The sequence below is a fragment of the Talaromyces marneffei genome, chromosome 3, assembly GCF_009556855.1.
Source record: "Talaromyces marneffei chromosome 3, complete sequence".
Classification (NCBI taxonomy): Eukaryota; Fungi; Ascomycota; class Eurotiomycetes; order Eurotiales; family Trichocomaceae; genus Talaromyces; species Talaromyces marneffei.
Window position 1 is genome coordinate 1228921 of NC_072350.1, and position 20356 is coordinate 1249276.

Sequence of the window (20356 nt, forward strand, 5' to 3'; positions counted from 1 at the left end):
GTACCCATCCGGAAACGAAACAACCATCTGCTTGACATACTCGACGCCGGAAGTGGCATAATGTATGAATTTAACGAGATGTACCCTTGCATCACTCTCTCACGCATCCAAACCCCATGATCAGCTGAGCGGCTCCATATTGAAATCTTGGGGGAAAGCCGTAAACCTTCCATTCTCTGTACTATTGATCATGAGAAGTTGGTTACATGTGTAGAAGCCTCAGCAACTTGACACATCTATTTGAATGGACCGTTCAAGTGATGATGTTCCTTTCTCTCTCACATACGCAATGCGAATCAGGTAGATTTCTATCCATAATCCCAACTCCTCACTGTATTTCCGGTATGTATGTCGCCCAAGTAGTGACGTAAACGGAGTCTGGCATTGATCTTAAACAGGACAATGCCAATGCAATAATGCTCAATCGGGAGGCGCAATATATGACGCCAGTTGCGGTGAAAATGATGGCCGGCCATCGCAGCCTTAATGGTGGGTATCGGTCTAACCTCACGGCCTCATTTGCATAGCTATCACTTTCAATTTTGGTTAACATATCAACAAACTGAAAATAAAAGTCCTTCGAAACCAAGGGCTTTGTTCCAATGAAAGTTCTGTCTGCGAGGAACGTGGTCATATTTTTCAACAGCTGTATTCTCGCAGCATCCTGGATTACACTCATCCCAACTCGATTATGAAGAAGTAGCCGTCTGTAATCATGTTTCCCCAAGTGTACTTGTGGTGCTTCATACACCGCCTCAATCTCCTCCAAGACCGTCAACATATGCCTCCGTTCAGATTGATCTTCGAGATGGTAGGTAAATTCTCTCAATACGAACAAGAGAGTCCCCATAAACTGATATGCATTTACTGTTCTGAGTCGCCTGTGCAAAGAAGCAAAGACCGGGACTAAAAGTAGGGCAATAGGAGGCAAGCCCACTGATATGAGGGCCGCAGTCCTCCACCAAATCTGCTCGATTCGAGTTGGGAACTGAAAATTCCACGCAATCAAATGAAGACTCCCCAGAACAACGCTTATGACAGTCAGGGCATAAAGAACTGGGTGTACCTGCAAGAACGCGACCAGCCCCTTGTTATCAGGAATTCGATATTGCGGCAGATAGTCGTTTGGAACACGGCCTTCGTATATCCGTTCGGTATCTCCTTGAACATGCCGCACGGCCTGCCAGAACCGATCGTATTCCTGGGATTTCATCTTCTCGTATTGCTCCGAACCAGCCTCTGCACGCAGTTTGACTGTCGTAGCCGTGTCCACATTCTGCGGTTTATACCATTGTGCCGCGTACGTGAACACGCCGCATGCTGCGAAGGCTAATGTGATCAATTCAAGCTGGGAAAAGTCCAAGCCCCTGGCCGTCCTGACAATGATTGATACCAACAAGGAACCAATTTGAAGCGTGGCAATAGCCTTGGTAAAAAAAAATCCGCCTTGCTCTTGTCACTGATCTCTCTTTCGGATAATAGAGGCAGATCGATATGTTCCCAATACCGGGCAATTTGCGGCCCTGTTAAAGCAATGGAAGGCTGCTCTTTCCTTACGGAGGATGGAGGACCCTCAACGCAGAATCCGCCCATGTTTGCGTAGTAGGAATGCGTTAGTGTCCATTGATGTCTGGTATCTGCGTCGACCTTTTCTCCCCGCCACCAGGGAAATTTTCGACGCCACCAGGGATACACAACGTGTATAGCATTGGTAGCATTACCGCTGTCATTTGCAGAGATTATTGCGGTTTCCATGGCTTTCATGGTCGTAAGCCCCATGGTAAGCTCAAAAATGGCATGGGCCATGAGGAACTCTGGTAGTAATATAGTCAAGAGAGTCCACTTGAATCTCCGTAAAAGTTTCGCCCAGAAGCCGTCTTTTAGGCTGGGGATGTTGAGATGCTGAATACTCCATGTGCAGGCCAGAATTGTGAAAATGCTACCTTGTATAATATCCATCGTGCCTCGACGGCCGGAATTGCTTTGCCAACCAACCGAGTCTGCTCGAAAACCCTGCACGATAGTCGCCATAATATATAGCGACGCAGGCCGGACCTGTAATAAGATAAGGTGTGCCAATGTTAGGTCCGTTTGTGACATCAAAAAATAAAATAAAATCGGTTTCTTGTGTCTTGCCTTCAAGACGACATCGACGACAACGAGAAAAGCCAAATCCGATTCGAGACCATGCAGCATGATCAGGGCGATTCTCAATTTTGGATTGGCCCGTATGCATCTCTGGATACTAGACCTGTGGAGTTATATCGATTAATCGGATGTTATTTCCGTTTTGGGGCCTCAACTCTTCGCCGAAATACGTCTCCTTGAGTACCCCTGTCTTGGGAGACATGTCGTGGCTGTTCTGGATTGGTCACATCTATGACTCTGCATCACCGCTGCCGTATTTAAACACATTGGGTTGCCTCTCAAGGCCGGCTATTATATTCCACAATGGTACAAGATGTATGTATGTTATCTTTTTGTCGTAATCCATGACCGCACCGATGCAAGCAAAATCGTGGGATGGTTAGACAGTACAACCGTATACCGCAATACCAACTGATATTATGCCACGCAAACTCAAGTTAGGAATCAAAGCTACCGCGAGGAAGGATCCTCAATGGACTGGATTGACTGAATTGCATGCAGCCGTACTAACTGGCAGTGAAGATGGATTCCGATCCCTCAAGGAAAGAAAATGGTCCCTGCTCGAGACAAAAGATAAACGGGGTCGAACAGCGTTACACTGGGCCGCCACCACTGGAACTGAAGAAATAGTATCATTTCTGTTCGACCGAAATGCTGATGTCAAGACCAAAGATTCGATCTTTGGACAGACACCACTGCATTGGGCGGCGAAATATGGACGATATCAGGTTATTACTCAGTTTTTGCACAAGGATGTTGGCATTTTAGACATCAAAGACCCGCACGGGGCGACAGCGTTGCATTATGCGGCAGAAAATGGTCATGAAGCAGTGGTAAAGCTGTTGCTTGAGTCTGGAGCTGATCTGAACATTCAAGACCAGAATGAACGGACACCGGTTATGTGCGGCAATAGTGAATGGGCATGAACCAGTGGTGGGGCTTCTGCTCAAGAACGGAGCTCAAGTCGATCGCAAAGACGGCCTTGGACGAACAACGCTTTCGCTGATTGCTATGGGCGGGCTGGAAGACTTGATCACGATAGTTGTTGAAAAAGGGGCAGATATCAACTCCCCAGACAGCAATGGTTGGACGCCCCTATGGAGAGCTTCATTGAATGGGAGCGAAAGAATGCTCCAATTACTGATTGAAAAGGGAGCGGATACAGAGGCACAAGACTCGCACGTCTCGACGCCCCTTATATGGGCTGCAAAGAACGGGTGTGAGCAGATGGTTGTATTGTTGCTAAGGGCTGGGGCTGATCCCAAGTTTCAGGATAGATTCGGACGCACACCATTATCCTGGGCGTCTACCAATGGATTCGAGTCGATTGTGCAGCAGCTGATGGGTATCACACAAGTTTTCGGCGATGTCAAAACGAGTATAGCCCAACTGGATCTCGTCCAATTGTGTGATGTAATGAAGACACTCGATAAGAGCCATGACGACTTGGCTCTCGAATGGCTCTTTGAGCTATTATGGCCTTCGCACATTTCTTCCAAAGTGCGCTTGGGAGAAGAATTGACCATGAAGGCAGTTCTTTCTGGGGGTGCCGATGACGCTGTATCTCTCGCCTTGGAGATTGCGAAGCACAGTGAGCGATCACGGGGTATTTTGAATGTAGATACTCTGGAAATTTCCATTTTTGTCTCTCGACTCAGCACTACAGCAGGTCGGCGCGTTCAGTTCCAAACCCCTCATAAGGCGGAAGAGTTCTACCTCTACGCCGCCGGCATTCATGAGACTATTCTGAACTCTTTCGTCCGAGACGCAGTTAATGCAAAGGAATCGCGAAGCAAATCCACTGCCGCTGAAAGATACGTCGATGTCCCGACACATTTCTACCTTCTTAAGCTTGCCGTCGAGCGCTTAGGATGGTGGCCCAGAGGTTATAGCATTTATAAGAGGTTGAATGCGAATCTCTTCCAGAATTTCATAGATTATCTGATAGATTTTGAAGGGGTAGAGCGGTGGAATCTGAAGAAGTTTGGTTCAGGCAGAGCAGAAGCAGATGACGACTTGTTGGATCTTGATCATATAAAATTAGTCCAGAAACTACCCTAGATAGCTATATAAGTAGCTAGATAATGGCGATTCTGAGGTTTGATATAGATCGGCTATATATAGATCTAGGCTCAGCTAGATCAAACGAGATGATGGCAAATTAACTGTAGCGAATTCCTCGAATGGAGAGTGTAGATGGAGGATTGATATCGCAGTCTTAGAAAGTGACGTCGCCAAAAGCGGGACAGCTCCCCACAGTTTGATATCTATACAAACCTCCAAAACAATTCAACCCAGCCTCAAAAATTTTCTCTTCTTCAACTCAGCATCCCAATCCCAGATCCAAGAATATTAAATTCTCAACTGAAAAGAAGAGAAAAAAAATGTCCTGGTTCCAGAAACAATTCACCCTCCCCTCCCGCTCTCGCGGCAGCTACCTCATCACTGACACCGTCGTCAACGAACTACCCGAAATCCGTGACTACAAATGCGGACTCCTCAACCTCTTTATTCAACATACCTCCTGCGCATTGTCGCTGAACGAGAACTGGGACGAAGATGTGCGCGCTGATATGAGTGATGCGCTGGATCGGATTGCGCCGTATGATAAGAAGGGAAACCTTTATAGGCATAGTGCTGAGGGGGAGGATGATATGCCTGTACGCACTCCCCCTCCCTTTTACTATGGAAAGAAAGAGGGATATTGATGGTTGCTAATGATTTTTGGGGAATAGGCACATATTAAATCCGCATTGGTGGGCGCAAGCGTTACGATTCCGATTACGAATGGAAGACTTGCGACAGGCACATGGCAGGGAATTTGGTATCTGGAATTTAGGGCTAGTCGGCATTCGAGGAAAGTCGTTGCGACTATCCAGGGTGAGAAGGCGTGACTTTCCCATGAATATGAAGAACTAGGGAAACAGAGGCTGTAAACAACCGAGCTATACATACGCCCTGTTTAGTTGATAAAACATTGTCTATGATTCCATGACTATTCTTCGCGTAAATGTACATAATGAAGATGAAAGAGTTCAATGAATCAGAGACATGAACAACAGAAAGAACAACGCCAATGAATTGAACAAAAGAGAACTAAAAGTACTTGCGATTTTGTTTTATGGTCTATCGCTGTTCATAGCCTCCCTCGGTAATTCGTTGAGCCTCCTCAACCTCAGCGGGGTTTCCGGTTGGCTCGAGAGGGTAGGATGTGCTGGGGAGGGATTTGAGGTATGCTTTGTTTTTCTCGTGGGCCTATCGAAATGTCAGTATGTCTACTTATGAGGATTCATCTGGCGGGTGGGCGTACAAAAGGAAGTCCGCAGTATCCGCATGTAGCGATTTCGGGCTTGTCAGTGTTGATAAAGACTCGAGGGTGACCGAGAGGGCCACCGCCGCCATCGCAGGAGACGACTCGCTCCTTTGTCCATCGCACGGGTTGTTTGTGAATCAGCTCAATGGCGGCATATGGTTGAGGCTGTACATCATTAGCATCCTGTCTGTCTTCCGAACCGTACTCAAATTCCAATACAGTCTGTCGAGTATACTAACCTGAAGCTCGAAAATAGTCTGCTCAAACCGCGGACCAGTCATAGCCTCCGCTCGTGGTTCCTGGCTCTGAGCCCAGGTCGACGCACGATTGGGAGCCTGCATCTGGCGGTTCTGTTCTCCCTCAACAGGCTTCTCGACGAGTTTTGCGTCAAAAGCACCCATCGAGTCGACGGGGACGGCATTGGTCGCGGAGACATTGGGGACGGACTTCTTGGGTGTCGGGTCGTTGGCCGGGATAGAGGCGTTGTCGGACCAGCGAGGGGTGGTGATGGAATAGGCGGCTCGGGAGGGAACTCGTGCCGACGAGCGGGATGCCGAGATGGCGGCGGAGGCAATTCTGCCTCTTGCTGAGGAGAACATTGCGTTCGTATCAATTAGGTGTGTGACAAAGTACTTTGTGACTAGGTGAGTACAACGGATGAGGTTGCAAAGCGGGAATTTGGAGGTTTGGCTAAGCTCGGGGCGGCCCACTACAGAACCAATCAGCGGCTGCGTATCTAGCTCTGCTTTTTTCTCTTTCCCGCATAACATGAAATCCGTCGTTTCTTCATACTCGAAGAACTTCCGCTTGTCTCGCAAGTATTGTTTGAGAGACATCTATTTGACAGAACGCATTTCAATAGTACATCCAAAACTTTTATTTTATCTTAGAAAACTACACAATGCCCACAACACCAGGAAAGCCGTCGAAGACAATGTCTTCGCGGCTCTTGACCATGAAGGTATATTCAATTCTCGCTATATTTTCATACCAAGCAATAACTTACAAGCTGTATAGTTCATGCAACGAGCAGCAGCATCATCCAGCCCAACACCCATCGAAGGCCCAGAGACTCCCTCCCCCAAACGCCAGCGTCTATCCACGACAACCAGCGAACCAGCAACAACGCCCAGATCACTCTCCGACATGGATGCCGTCAACGCCGCACTTGCAGCTGAAGAACAGCAACGCGCGGACGCAATTGCGCGTCAAGCAGCCGAAGCAGGCGAGACGAATTGGGTGTTGGATTTTCAGGGTCCTGCGGTTGTCTCAAAGACAGCTACATCACTGCCTATGATTGTTGCTGCTGATTCGTTGGATGCTGAGGATCAAGAGCTGTCGAATGATGGACGGAAGTGTTATGGTGGGTTTAAGAGCAAGAGGCGGACTATGGTGAGTTTACGTCTTTAGATTTGGAGTGAAATCTTGGCTGATTCGCTTTTGTGGTTCAGTATGACAATATAGAAGAACTTCCAGAAGACCCGCATGAACTCGCCGCGTTCTTGGACAAAAAGAGAAGAAAAGAAGCAAGGGTAGCAAGGAGAGCGGATAGAGCAATGCAAAATGCGACCAGTATCTCTGGCGGCGGTGGTGCAAGGAGCGCTATGGTGAACGATCGAGATAGGAACATGAAACATGGCGGGAAATCGAGGAAGAAGCGATCTAAATGAAGCTCGACCAACGGTTCCTACAGCTGAGCTATTCTCTGACGAATTGGGATTAGAAGACGCTTTCATGACGAAACGTGACATATGCAGAATATCATGATCTAATATACAAGGTCTATGCAAAGACAAAACCGCTGCTGACTGCGAATAAATGCAACAAGCTCATGAGGAAATTACTGTCTCACATGAGTATGCAATCCATACGTGTCCGACTCATCACCATCACCGTCATCAAAGACATCAGAATCATTATCGGTGAACTCGTCCCGATAAGATCTATTACCATGGGTTTCGGCCAATTCGCCTCCTTCAACGTCAATATCGATGTTGTCCTCGTCATAAAATCCAAGTTGTGCTTCCTCATCGCGAGCTAGGGTTTTTACCGCCGCATTGACGTCGGGATCATCTGAAAAGTCGCCATGAGGACGTCCTGCGGCGTGGTCTTCTTGTATAGATCGTCGGATACCGGCCCGTTCTTCGGCTTCGAGCTCTTTAGCGCGAGCCAATGTTCTGCGCTTTGTTAGAGGTATATACCTTGAATATCGCCGGTAGGGAAATAAAACATACCTTCTATAGATATATATCCCAGTGGCAACGCCAATAGAGACCGACACAATAATACTAATGATATTAATCGCCTTGGAGCCAGCGCTCATCTGTTCATTATTCTCCGATAAGATACGGATGCGGCTCCCAATAAATGCAGGCACCATGAATTTGGGTGCAACAATCAATGTAGCAAGACTATAGCTGAGAGGCTTCACTGTAGGGAATGTCGATACGGCACCGTTACAGATCGAGTATGGTAACGGACAAAGTCGAATCATGCAGAGAAGTTTGAGGCCGTCATATTTGAGTGTTAGCGCAAGCGCAGCGAATCGCTTGTCGTGCTCCATCATGCGTTTGACGAAGCCTGAAAGAACCGTTCGGGAAACGATAAAGGATATTGTCGAGCCTACAACAGTAGCCGATGCGTAGACGATCCATCTTTGAAAAAAGATTAGTAAGTGAATTTCAAGAATCAACAGAGCGCAAGGGTGAACGCACCCCCTCCAGAATCCAAAAAGAAACCCTGATATAGTTCCAAGTGTTGACCAACCAACCAACGGAGGAAAGGATACTAGGATAATCGAAAACCACACCAGAGCATATGCCCCCGCTGAATGCTCCCATTGCTCAGCTACTGGTCCTAGCCAAATGAATATATGTCCCGCAAGAATCAAAGACGCTATACCAAGAGCGCCGACCAAAAGCGATCCTAAGAAGTATAACGTCTTTTGAACCAGGGTCATTCTCTCCCATCGGTCCTTGGCTGCCCGATAAAAAGATTCAGCCTGATTGATCATTCGATCGCGGAATGAGACGGCCTCCCCCATTGTGGATTGTCGTCGAGAGCCGCGTCGCGATGAGTTTGGGGAGTGGCTCCATGGTGGCCGGAGGCCGGGGGATAGAGGAGATTCCTGCTCTTCAGGCTCTGAGACTGGAAGTGACAAAGCCCGCGCGGTGGACTGGTAGTCTGCAGGCATTGCAGAAGCGGCGACGACGAGAGGCGGGTCAGGGTCTATTTGGATGGAAAATGGAAACTCCAAGAGGATGGGGTTAAATTATGTATAAAGATAGAGAGCTATTGTCTAGCCCTGGCTGACAGTCCTGGTCATTGGTGGGTGGAGTGTTCGATCGGAGGAGGTGGTCAACTAGGTTCTGTGAAGTTAGCATGGACATGAGTCCGGCGTTAGAAACAAGGTGATATACTTAAACTATATACGTATTTATGGCTCCTGATATCGCCCGCAACAAAGTAGCAGAAGTAACAAGAGGTGGAGTATGAAGCCATTTCGAAACCCAGGCTGAAGAGTCGGCCTGCCCGAAGGGTCTGTAACGTTACGTGTTTTGTCACATTTTGTTGGTTCAATTGGCATACCGATTGGCTGAACCACTATTTGACAAGTATCGACTCCGTAAATTACATACAAGAGACGTGATGACATCCTCTGACATACTCTGACATCAATTGTTTACTTTCGAGGGACATCTTCTTCCTTTCATTATTTCTGTCTTTATAGGCACCAAAAGTACCTTGCTGTTTGTTATACTTAACTACACAGGTGATACAGGCCCTTCCAGCAAAAATACTTCTCGCCCATCCATCGCTCGTCAAGTGTTACTCAATCATTAGCACAATCGCAGAGATGTCGGGGTCGGCTGGCGTCGAGATCAGCCCCCCACAATCGTGAACTCCAATGGTAGTCTCCGGATCTTGTCTAGCAACAAAACATACGATCTCTATCAGTTACACAGTCATTGTGGCTCGTCTCCTAGATGTCTATATAGTGACAATGCACTTACAAAGATCTTCTGTCATGTAGGCCAATCTGTAATCCTAGGACATGAGCACAGAGTACAGAGTATAGAGTCCAGAGTGAACTCCTAGGGGTTCAATTGTTCAGCCAGACAATTAGAATATGTTAGAAAACAAGACAGAATAATCTGTACCTTGGTAACTGGCCATCTACTGAACGATCGATGGGCTGGAACTTGGAAGTACGTACACAGAAGGACTTAACGGAATCTACCTAGAGCCAGCCTACAGTCGTACTACGAGTAAGTCCCAAATCCAAAACGTGGACCCTTACCTAGGCTTCCCGGTCCCTCCCCCATCTTCTGCATCATCCTTAATGATCTGTCCGCTATCTCCCTTCAACCACTTCACACGTGCTGTTTTGTTTGTTTTTATACTGCTGCTGTTGTGTATTCTTTCTTTCTCCTCCAGCCATTCTTTCCAAGCCTTGTGATAATCTGGATACGATGTGATTCTTGGGTTGCCCCTCTCTGTCGTTCCATCCTTGCACCTTCTTCCCCTCTGCCAGCATTGAGGGAGACATATATCTGGCCTATCAGCAACTGCTTTCTATTTGTCGCATTTATTAGCATTTTGTTTAGTTTCTGTCATCGTAATTTGTTTCCTTCTATCTGATCTTGGAAATTGGCCTAGCTCACCACCACCACCACCACCACCAACAACAACCGACAACAGACCAGCATGGTCTCTGAGGAGCTGTTCGATCTTTGTCAGCCTGTCCTGCAAAACACCGACCTAGACGATGAGGAGCAGACCGAGCAGCTGGAGGACCTCCTCCGCTCGAATACTACATTGACCGGAGCTTCCCTAGAAAATGCGGTCCTCGATATCTTATGGCGTCAGCGCAACCAGTCCAAACCCGATGCGTCGCCGCCAACTCGACATACCGTTATTCGCCGGTCATCCCCTGCACCATGGCAAGTGCGCTCCGCAACGCCGATATCGTCTCCTTCAATGACCGGTACCAGTCCAGCGGGCCCTTCTGGCTTTCATCTGACTCGGGCTGGTCTTTCACGTGGCCCTCGTTCGTCGACCGCGTCTCCGTTCACCTCCCCTCGACCGTCTCCTCGTCTTGCCTTTGCGCAACCCATACCACATTCGCCGAACCTCAATGCGTACGAGTTTTCTGATCAGAACTCTCCGTCCTCGGAATTGTATGGTGACTTTGGCAGTGAGAGCAACGTCGATTGGTTGGTTGCAGACGATCAACTTAGTGTCACATCATCTATTGGTGGGTTGAGCGCATCAGCGCCGGAGTTTGTACCGGACATGAGTCCGCATGATATTCTTCGCTCTGTTTTGGGCGACAAGAAGACCAACGATGAAATCGAGGCCGCTTTGGAGGCCAACAGCTATGACCTTGGCGCTACAATTGCAGCGCTTTCGGAAGACCCGGGCAAAGATGGCTCACAAAAATCAGATGAAGGTCGGGTACTCGTTGGGAAATCAATGACTGTAGATCACAGCCGCCCTTCGACGCCTTCCAACCAAGCGCGCACCCCGGTGGTGTGCAAGTACTGGCTTTCTACAGGCACGTGCTTACGAGCAGACTGTCGTTTCAGCCATGACTTGACGAATCACATTTGCAAGTAAGTGTCATCCATTTTGTAGAGGCATCTGAACCGCAATGCTTACTGATGTTAGGTACTGGATGATGGGCAATTGTCTTGCGGGCGATGGATGCCCATTCTCGCATGATCCTACTAGTCTAATAGGCAACTTGAACCTCGCTGATGGACCAAATCAACAATCAGCAGCGCAAGCAAGCTTTCAGTTGGACAACAATCAGGAGGCATTTCCAGCTTTGCAACCTGCTGGGACGGCTGGAGAACAGTGGTCAGCGCAATACATGCGCAAGTACGCAAATCATGTCCTGATTACCAACCCAGCAGGCAACACATCCCCCTTAGGAGTCGGAAGAAGGAATGGTCCAAGCCGTCCCCAATCTCGACCGACTAGTCGCCATCAACAACGCGACTTGAATCCATCTCCTCTTTCGGTTGATGACCCCGAAGCTTTCCCAGCTCTGTCAGCCATGGCAGCAAAGGGATCAGGCAAAAAACATCATGGCAAGCGAGGAGGACATGGCAACAAGGAGACCGTTGCAAGCTCTCTGGCTGATGTAGTGCGTATCTCTTCACCTGGACCAGGCAAAGGAAAGAACGCGAAGGCTGGCAAAGAGATAAAGACTCGAGAATTAAGTGCCGCTGCGTTGGCTATACCAGCGCCACAGAATATTCCTTGGCTTGAGACTGGACCTAGAGCCAATCAGCAGTACATAAAATTTCGCACGGATGCCATTCGGCATGGTACTGTGCGGAACAAGTTTTTACAGAGGTGAGTCAATCTTCGACGAAGTGGTTGTTCTACTAGCTTTTGACCGTTAACATCCGGCGTGTTTAGTGCCGCGCAAGCATGGAACCGAAACGATGCTCGAGCAGCCAAGGCATTGTCACTGCGAGGACAAGCCGAAAATGAAGCCATGCGTAGGTGTCACCGAGAAGCGGCTCGACAGCTCTACGAAGAGCGCGAGCAGCATCTTACCAGCACTGGCCTCGACGGTGCTGCCGAGGAGCTCTACGTCGACCTGCATGGCCTTCACCCTGAAGAGGCCGTCAAATACCTGGACAAGATCCTTGTAAAGCATTCAAAGGAAGACCGGATTCTCTACGCCATCACTGGGACAGGCCATCATTCCAAGAATGGCAAAGATAAAGTGGGGAAGGCAGTCAAAGTATGGCTCAACGAGTTAAAGTACGTCTTCCGGGAGTTTAGCGTGCCTGGCGAACGCGGTGGCTATGTAGGTGGTGTCTTAGGCATTGATCCCACCATCTATGACAAAGAGGCTGCCGCCAAATGGCGTAGCGAGGTGGACAACAACCAGACCGAGACGAACGACAGTCAGCCTGTATTGTCAATGGGAAAGATTCAGCTACTCAAACGCGACGACACCAATGGCAAGTCGGCCATCGTTTGATGGCTCCTCTATTTATGTTTCATGAATCAACGAAAGCTATGATCTGGATACCCTGTGCGCCTGTAGGAGACTACTGCTATTTTCTGTGGCGCTGCTTTCTGCGATAGATCATTATCTCATCTCTCTAACAGATCTAGAACAATTTATTATCTTATGAACATATATACCTAGGTATCTCTTATGTAGATGTAGATCGATTTATTCCGGCTCCTGCCCCTTCCACTGCTCCTTTAATGCCTCAATATCCAACCCACAAGCCTCCGCCCTCCGCACAATACTCTTCGCCTTCTCCGCAACAGGAACATCAATCATCTTCCCATCCAACGTCCACGCCCCCTTACCCGCCTCGGCTGCTTTTGCATCTGCAATCATAACCCGAACCGCCCATTCAACCTCCTCCGCCTCGGGACTGAATACTCGCTGCACAGTCTCGACCTGCGTGGGGTGAATACATTGTTTGCCATTAAAGCCTAACCTCTTCCCGCCTCGCGATTCCTCTTCTAGTAGTTGTTTGGCGGAGTCGGATCTGTATGCTGTGCAGACCAGGTCAATCGTTGAGGGGAGATCATGCGCCCTTGCAGCTGTGACAATGGCTGATCTCGCGAACAGAAACTCCGTTAAAGACGGGGTGCGCGTAAGACTAAGATCAAGCGCGAAATCTTCAGCGGCGAAGATGAGGCCTTGAAGGAGAGGGGTTGCGCGGCAGATTTCATTGAGATTGGTGATTGATTTTGCGGACTCGATGAGCGCCAGGATCGAAATTGGTGTTTTCCTTTCTTCTTTTCTCAGAGTGTGAGTTATCACGTCGTTGATAAAAGTCAGGTCAGAAGCTGAATTGACTTTTGGCACGACCAGGGTCGTCAGGTTTGGTGATTGCAACTTTTTCCTTGACTGTTAGTCTCTTAACCCCCCCCCGATTCGATTCTTATGAGTTTAAAAAAAGGGGGGGGGGGCGGGGACGGAAAGAAAAGACGCACAACTTCAGTCAAATCAGCCAACGCCAACCCACTATCTACAGAATTGATTCGCACCGCCCGCTCACGTATCTGCGTCGGAGCTGCTTGGTCAATGGCTCTCCGCACGAGTTGGCGTGCCTCTGCCTTTTTGTGCGGAGTTACGCTGTCCTCGAGGTCGTAGGCGACGCAGTCTGCGGCCAGAGAGCGGGATTTGTCGAGGAAGCGTTGAGACGAGCCGGGGACTATACGACTGTTAGATCAATGCATAAAGCTGGAGCTTATGTAGGTATATCGGATGCGGGGAAAGCTGTTTGCTTACCGTAGAGCAGAGCTCGTCGGAGGTTGTTGCGAGCTGCTGAGGCCATGTTGGGGTTTACAATATTGTACAATGAATATACAGTAACGAATGGAAGAATGGAAAAATGAAATACCTCTGAGAGAGGTAGTTGGTCTTGAATTGATGTGGTTACCCCAGATATATAGAGAATGTCGGAACAGAACCGGCTAAGCTCCACAACGATGCGGCGGTATATCTCGGCCACTATATAGCCGATTCTGAGAAGCCCTTACGCAGACATACAGTCAACGCATGCCTCTCAACTATCGTGTGTTGAACGATTGTATTGGGTTCACTGCTAGATGTAATTGAAATAGCTGTTTAATTACTTGGTATCAATTCTGTGGTCAAACACATACAACGCCCACTCTAGTTCGAGTTAAGATGGGATAACGAGAAATGAAAAGACAGATTATTCGCTATTCAGATCTAGAAAAGTCCCATGTCCCTTAATCTCACAGCGATTGTTCCTGGCTTGATGTCATACGTAGTATAACTACTGGTACAACCAACAATTCTGCCGCCCCTGACCGCCGTTACCGTAAGTGACACGCAACAACGATAAGCTCCAAGCGATAGCAACAACATAGGACCATCCTCCAAACATACTTTACGCACCAGCACCGATCATCGAGGAACTGTTCCCACGGTGCTCTCAACATGGAACGCTTACCGGGTCAAGGCGACCTGAACTGGCGCCTCAGTGCTCATCCGATTACCTTGTTATTTTTCCTAGGCTTCCGCATTGGTTCGTCCCACCCCCGTCGATACAGCTGGATGAGCATAGAGAAAGTGAACTGACATGACCAACAGGAAGTCTGTTAATGTACCTCTTTGGCGTCCTCTTCATCGACAACTTGTACGCACCTCCCCCTACTATACTCACGCCCGTTTCTAACTAGGAATAGTGTCCTCGTCTTCATAATAACGCTCCTCCTCCTCTCCGCCGACTTCTACTACCTCAAAAACATCGCCGGCCGGCGCCTGGTCGGTCTGCGCTGGTGGAACGAAGTCAACGCCTCAAACGGCGAATCGCACTGGGTCTTTGAGAGCTCCGACCCGAACACGCGAACCATCAATGCCACGGACAAGCGCTTCTTTTGGTTGAGTCTGTACGCCACGCCCGCGCTATGGATTGGATTGGCCATTTTGGCGATTGTGAGGTTGCAGAATGTTATTTGGTTGAGTTTGGTTGGTACGTATACCCTCTCTTATCCCCCGGTTTGAGTAGGGCTTCTTTGCTGATTTTACCACTACTAACTAGCTATTGCGCTCGTGCTCACGATTACGAATACATTGGCCTTTTCGAGGTGTGATCGATTCAGTCAGGCGGGTTGGCTCGCTGACAACGCGTTGTCGAGAGGACTTGCGGGCAACCTTGCCTCTGGTCTGTTTGGAAGGTTCTTCCGGTAGACCTTTCCCTTGCTGTTCCTATCCCATGAACGCCGTTATTCGTTATATACCGGGTGTTTTCTCGATTTCTTTTATGATATGGGCCGGGTATGGATTTGCCCGCTTGTCTGGATGCGCGGCTATATTCAAGCTGTGTATTTCCATGTATAACAGATCAATGACTACGATATTCATCTTGCCGTGGCGGCTTTGAGAAGAAGCTCTTTATTACCAAGAAGCGAGGTCATTCAAATCATATCATTCGTCCATCCGTAGACGGTAGGTTATCCTATATGCTATAAACATTTTTGAACTGTACAAAAAGAAAAAGAAGAACATAAAACTATTCACAAGAAATGCACTCTTTTATTCGTCAACGTTCTAAAGCTTCTCCTCGGCAGTCTTGCGAGAGCGCTCAAATGACGACACTGGAGGCGCCGAGTTGGGGTTGGGGTGGTGCTTCTTAAGAGCCATGCTGACGTTATATTCAAGGTCGAGCTGGGCCTTGGGGTCGCCGGTCTTGGGCTTAAAGTCCACGACAAGGTCGTCCTTGACGGCAAAGACGGAGTCAATGGTAAGATGTGGGTCGTCGCTGGGGTAGATCTGGTTGATGATAGTGGCGTAGTCGGGGTGTGTGATCATAAGGTGGATGTGGGCAGGACGCATGGGGGAGCGGTCCATGATGTTGAGCAGCACACCGGCGGGACCGTCGGTGGGCAGAGAGTATGGGGTGGGGTGGTAGCAGTACCAATAGAACTCTCCGTTGGCATTGCTCACAAATTTTCCGCGAAGATTGTTCTCGGCTTGCTCGGGGTCTTGGAAGTCGTATTTGCCGTTGGCGGAGGCTTGCCAGATGTCCAGCACGGCGCCCTCGATGGGCTTGCCGGTCTCCATGTCCTTGATAACTCCATGCATGTAGGTTACTTGGCCGTTGGGGTTGGGGTTTTGGATAATGCTGTCTCCGAGCTCGCGGAAGGGAGCCTTGGGAGACCAGAAGGGGCCGAGAATGACATTGGATGTGGGGGAGAGGCCTTGTTCGGTGATGATTTTGTTTGCGATTTCATCAACCAATCTAACACTGTTAGCTATGCCTTTTTTTTTTCCCCCTCTCTTCTTTTTTTTTTTTCTGACACGGAAATTGGAACTTACGACTCAAGACCGATAACGTCGCATACACGATGGCATTCGTTGCGGATGGGCGTGCTGATCTGACCAATAGAGTTGATGAATTCAACGCCGAGCATCCACTCGGCCGGGGTGAGCTCGACCTCACGAGCAAAGTCGTGGATGTGCTTGATCAGCGATCCCAAGACCACGCGAGCACGCTCGGGGGTCTTGGGTCCCATGGCGTTGACCACGCTGGGAGTGAAGTTGGGGTCGAATTGGCGTGCAGACATTGTGTATGTGATACCGGGAGGTGACTATCGGAGGGTTTTGATTGAGATGGTTCTGGGGAAGTCTGGGGAGGGCAGAAGGCGGCATTAAATACAAGAGAGCAACGACAACGGCCAGAATATTAATCGCAACGGCAGATCTTCTCGGCTGAGAGGAGTCTGCGCGAGAGATACTACGAGTCCGCTACCTGAGTAGGAAATACCGGTGCCACATGCCGTTCCTCTTCGAACCAGACTGAACCAGTTGGGTCGGGTGGATTATGCGCTATGCCCGCCGGAGAAGCGCTTACCCGCTGAGAGAGCCTCCCCGCATTCTTTCTGTCGACTCTCGCAGGAACTGCTCTTCCGACAACCGCCTGATCTGATCCATCCAGGACTTGCCTGTCTTCACGACTGCCATGTACGAAAACATTTCTCCGTCTGCGCTGTGATGCGTACCGTCCAGGTGCCGATTCGGCATGGCTCTTGGCTCGCGTGTGATTCCATCGGGAATGATCGGTCCAGTCCCGTGCCAAGACATCATACGGTTTGCTTCTTCAGCCTTACAATTGATTCCTCTGAAAGGTAACTTACACATAGTAAATTGGTACTCAATGCGAGGCTCTCTCCCGGGACAATGGTTTGAAAAGACTGCCACAGCGGGATACTCATACCGACTCCTACCCATTGGAGATCTCAACGGTCGCTATCAAGTACGGTACCGGTACCTAGTGGAACCTCTACGAACGGGTTGATGGGTAGCCCTAAATCTACGGGTTATCCATAGGTCGATACATCCACATCCGATCCAACTCTTTCTAAATCCCCTGAATAAGTTACTCTACTGTCAAGGCCCTTATGTCGGTAACCGGTATTGGAACTAGCATTTCCACACAGCCTCGCAAGACCAAAAATGTGTGTCGTAAGACTAAGACTGTAGTCTGTATGCAGGGGAACAGCCTCGTGCAAGCGAAAGAATCTATTTCGTGCACCAATCACACTCAAGCTGCTGCCCGGAGATTTTACTAGTATGTATACACACGAGATGTTTTGGCTCGTGGGTAGAAAATCGCTCATGCGGCGCAGTCAAGCCACTTTGTGACCTATACCATGACGATCGAGTCTGCCTTGGTCTCGCCCTGGTATGTACATTCTCTGTAGTATAACGCTATCTGAATGATTCTATTTTTTTACAGGGGTTTGTCTCAGTACGCATTTCTGTTGGAGTGAATGACTACGTATATTTTGCCAGAAGCGAGATTATGGTATAGAGGCCTGAGCCCCTGAAGCAAACGATGGCAGCAAACGCGACTCTCCAGTCTGGTCGTGTTTCAAATCCAGCATGTCTTTTTTTTGACGTCCTTTTGAGTTCTAGAACTGGCCTCACCCTATTTTGCGTTGTAGCAGAGATCAACAAATTTTACAATTTTTTTTTTTTTTTTTTTTTCGAAACCCGCTTTCGTTTCATCCACGGCCATGCCATAAGATGCGTGGTGCACCAGATATCGCTTGGGACTTTTCAGATGAGTTTGCCACGAGCCTCGAAAGTGTGACAAGAAAATAGATATCAAACACTTGTAGAGTCCTTTTAAGTTTGCTATGTATAAGCCTATAAGGACAATGTAAGAGATCTATGTGACCAAGGAAAGGGGAAGTAGAAACCTAAAAGGTAGACTACGGAGGTCGAGCCAATAGAAAAAGAAAAAGACGCCATCCATGTCTTATCAGAAAAGTAAATATTCCAGCCTTTTGATTTGACAGCATCCTTGTCACCGCTACAACACACTCATAAGGACGTGTTTGACTAGGGTTAGGGCAAATGGGTAATCCCCTTCTTCGAAAAGTTAGGTAGGTTCACTCTCTCATATCACAGGCGTTTCTCCTCCCTGGTTTGCAAAAAAAAAAAAAAAAAAAAAAAATCCTTTTCTGTCACCTTGGGCTATCACAGCCTGCTCTTGAGGAAATGCCAGAACGGCAATCCTTGAGACTCAAAATACCATCAGAGAAACTAGCCCTCATTCAACAATTCATGGATGGCGTGAAGAAGAAACGCAAGACGAGAGTCAACTGGAAAGCAGGCGAGAAAGAGGCCATGCTTGCTCTTCGCGAGCAGTATCCCAAGATGCCTTTGAAGGATTTTCAGGAGGTATTTCTCTCTTTCTGCCCCCCCTTTTCTTTTGTTTGATCTTCGTGTTTATACTATTACGATACAAACAAAACGGCTGACGCTTTATAGACCTATTACCCAGACCGAACTGTCAAAACTTTGGGAGCGCTTATTCGTGTGCGTGTCTTGCAGGTCTTCTTGTTGACTCTGACTGATTATTGTGGCTCAATAGCAATTGAGAAAGGAACCTGGTAAAGAAGAGGACACTGAGACTGGGAACGAGGATCATTGTCATGTGAGTCCTAAACTAGTTTCTCCCTGAAATAAAAAAAAAAAAATACCGCACGAGAACTGATTCTGACAAAGATGCAGTCGAACACTCCCAGACTAACCAGGCTGAAACGCCCTCGGCGGAGTGGTCCCTTTGAGTACAGCGATAGTGAAGAGGAAGATTCCAGTTCAGATGAAATAATCGAAGACATCAATCCTTCTGGCCATTGTACTCCTAACAAGGTACGAATAAATATATATACGAACCAGGTGGATAGTTGACTAAGTCCTGGGGCTTGCAGTTCATCAAACTATCACACTCCGCAGAAGCTCAGAGCCCGCCAGCTCGTCGCCAGGCTGTAGAGCAACGAGATCCCAGACTCCGCTCTCAGACAAATGCATCTCCACAGATGCCAAAGAATACTACAGAACTTGCATCCAGGCCGCAGACAAGTCCTCCCGAAACGACAACTGTGGGACAAGACACGGGCTGTGCAGAGCCAAGCACAGGTTCTACAGGCATTACTCCACCTCTCCTGGATATATCTCTAGATAGACCTGTAGAGCATCCTGGCGCTGAGCTGCACGTCATTATCCAAGACAACCAGCAGCAACAAACCCAGCTTCAGGCTCCAAATCAAGAACTATTCTCAGAAGCCTTGATCAGACAGGAATTCGCAAAGGAAGTCACGAGCATCTACGCAAAGCTTCAAACACTGTGTCAGTTCGAAGAACAATTGTTCGCGGCGGTTAGTCAGGGTCGGGCCCAGAACTCCGTTCTTGAAAAGGAATATGATATCATGAAAAGGGACTATGGCACGATGAAAAAAGAATACGACGAGATGAAAAATGGGAAGGATATAGAGATTGCGCAGCTCAAGGAAAGTTGGCAGGCAGAGCGGGACGCTCTGATGCAGAAAAATACACGTCTGGGCAAAGGTCTCGAGAAGATGCAAGATGTGCTAAAGGACTTGGAGGCGTGACACCTGCAGGGCCAACAGTCGGTAATGGGCTCGAGGGTCCTGTTTAATGTCTAATATATGCAAGTATGGAACCAATTCGCTACTGCGAATCGTCCAATACGAGTAGACTGGGAACTTTCCCGTAAATCTACTGGACTGTGTAGTAATATTTCCCAGACAGCCACATCCCTACTAACTTCAGCTCGCTCCGGAAGAAAGTTTGGAGGACATCAAGAGAAACTCATCGAAAAAGTAGTTAAACGAAACTAATGCAACACAAACGGCAAATGCAAACCAACAAAACCATTGTGGCAAAAAAGAGAACAAAGACAAAATAAATTAGTGTCAATTAATCGAGCAGGGGGTAGTCAAACTAAAGATTAGTAGTGTTAGGGCTATTATTCGTTCCGCAAAGCTATGCGGCACAGCCAACCCACTCTCCATGGCTCACTCCATGGCCTCTGAGCCAGAGGTCCGTCTCTCAAGTTGGCGCCG

At 48.4% G+C, this 20356-nt stretch overlaps 11 protein-coding genes across 11 annotated transcripts; 6 read left to right on the forward strand and 5 right to left on the reverse strand.

Moving 5' to 3' along the window:
• Nucleotides 1-328: 328 nt before the first annotated feature.
• On the reverse strand, nt 329-2196 carry EYB26_004187 (uncharacterized protein; the record flags this gene model as incomplete). Its single annotated transcript, XM_054263481.1, has 2 exons — nt 329-1376; nt 1508-2196. The coding sequence occupies 2 exons, from the start codon at nt 2194-2196 to the stop codon at nt 329-331; spliced, it is 1737 nt and encodes a 578-aa protein (XP_054119456.1).
• Nucleotides 2197-2451: 255 nt separating this feature from the next.
• Nucleotides 2452-4209, forward strand: EYB26_004188 (uncharacterized protein; the record flags this gene model as incomplete). Its single annotated transcript, XM_054263482.1, has 3 exons — nt 2452-2463; nt 2532-2981; nt 3025-4209. The coding sequence occupies 3 exons, from the start codon at nt 2452-2454 to the stop codon at nt 4207-4209; spliced, it is 1647 nt and encodes a 548-aa protein (XP_054119457.1).
• Nucleotides 4210-4532: 323 nt separating this feature from the next.
• Nucleotides 4533-5042, forward strand: EYB26_004189 (uncharacterized protein; the record flags this gene model as incomplete). The annotated part of the gene is made up of 2 exons (XM_054263483.1): nt 4533-4808; nt 4884-5042. 2 exons carry the CDS (start codon nt 4533-4535, stop codon nt 5040-5042), a joined length of 435 nt encoding a protein of 144 aa, XP_054119458.1.
• Nucleotides 5043-5274: 232 nt separating this feature from the next.
• Nucleotides 5275-6060, reverse strand: EYB26_004190 (uncharacterized protein; the record flags this gene model as incomplete). The annotated part of the gene is made up of 3 exons (XM_054263484.1): nt 5275-5403; nt 5459-5626; nt 5701-6060. The coding sequence occupies 3 exons, from the start codon at nt 6058-6060 to the stop codon at nt 5275-5277; spliced, it is 657 nt and encodes a 218-aa protein (XP_054119459.1).
• A 302-nt stretch (nt 6061-6362) lies between these two features.
• Nucleotides 6363-7131, forward strand: EYB26_004191 (uncharacterized protein; the record flags this gene model as incomplete). The annotated part of the gene is made up of 3 exons (XM_054263485.1): nt 6363-6422; nt 6479-6853; nt 6913-7131. The coding sequence occupies 3 exons, from the start codon at nt 6363-6365 to the stop codon at nt 7129-7131; spliced, it is 654 nt and encodes a 217-aa protein (XP_054119460.1).
• A 170-nt stretch (nt 7132-7301) lies between these two features.
• Nucleotides 7302-8654, reverse strand: EYB26_004192 (uncharacterized protein; the record flags this gene model as incomplete). Its single annotated transcript, XM_054263486.1, has 3 exons — nt 7302-7638; nt 7696-8115; nt 8176-8654. The coding sequence occupies 3 exons, from the start codon at nt 8652-8654 to the stop codon at nt 7302-7304; spliced, it is 1236 nt and encodes a 411-aa protein (XP_054119461.1).
• A 1514-nt stretch (nt 8655-10168) lies between these two features.
• Nucleotides 10169-12464, forward strand: EYB26_004193 (uncharacterized protein; the record flags this gene model as incomplete). The annotated part of the gene is made up of 3 exons (XM_054263487.1): nt 10169-11076; nt 11132-11824; nt 11891-12464. 3 exons carry the CDS (start codon nt 10169-10171, stop codon nt 12462-12464), a joined length of 2175 nt encoding a protein of 724 aa, XP_054119462.1.
• Nucleotides 12465-12662: 198 nt separating this feature from the next.
• EYB26_004194 (uncharacterized protein) lies at nt 12663-13785 on the reverse strand (the record flags this gene model as incomplete). Its single annotated transcript, XM_054263488.1, has 3 exons — nt 12663-13343; nt 13442-13662; nt 13740-13785. The coding sequence occupies 3 exons, from the start codon at nt 13783-13785 to the stop codon at nt 12663-12665; spliced, it is 948 nt and encodes a 315-aa protein (XP_054119463.1).
• A 632-nt stretch (nt 13786-14417) lies between these two features.
• EYB26_004195 (uncharacterized protein) lies at nt 14418-15170 on the forward strand (the record flags this gene model as incomplete). Its single annotated transcript, XM_054263489.1, has 4 exons — nt 14418-14505; nt 14571-14616; nt 14666-14952; nt 15022-15170. The coding sequence occupies 4 exons, from the start codon at nt 14418-14420 to the stop codon at nt 15168-15170; spliced, it is 570 nt and encodes a 189-aa protein (XP_054119464.1).
• A 360-nt stretch (nt 15171-15530) lies between these two features.
• On the reverse strand, nt 15531-16546 carry EYB26_004196 (uncharacterized protein; the record flags this gene model as incomplete). Its single annotated transcript, XM_054263490.1, has 2 exons — nt 15531-16221; nt 16299-16546. The coding sequence occupies 2 exons, from the start codon at nt 16544-16546 to the stop codon at nt 15531-15533; spliced, it is 939 nt and encodes a 312-aa protein (XP_054119465.1).
• Nucleotides 16547-18485: 1939 nt separating this feature from the next.
• Nucleotides 18486-19882, forward strand: EYB26_004197 (uncharacterized protein; the record flags this gene model as incomplete). Its single annotated transcript, XM_054263491.1, has 5 exons — nt 18486-18668; nt 18759-18806; nt 18862-18924; nt 19002-19142; nt 19202-19882. 5 exons carry the CDS (start codon nt 18486-18488, stop codon nt 19880-19882), a joined length of 1116 nt encoding a protein of 371 aa, XP_054119466.1.
• Between the last annotated feature and the right edge of the window lie 474 nt (nt 19883-20356).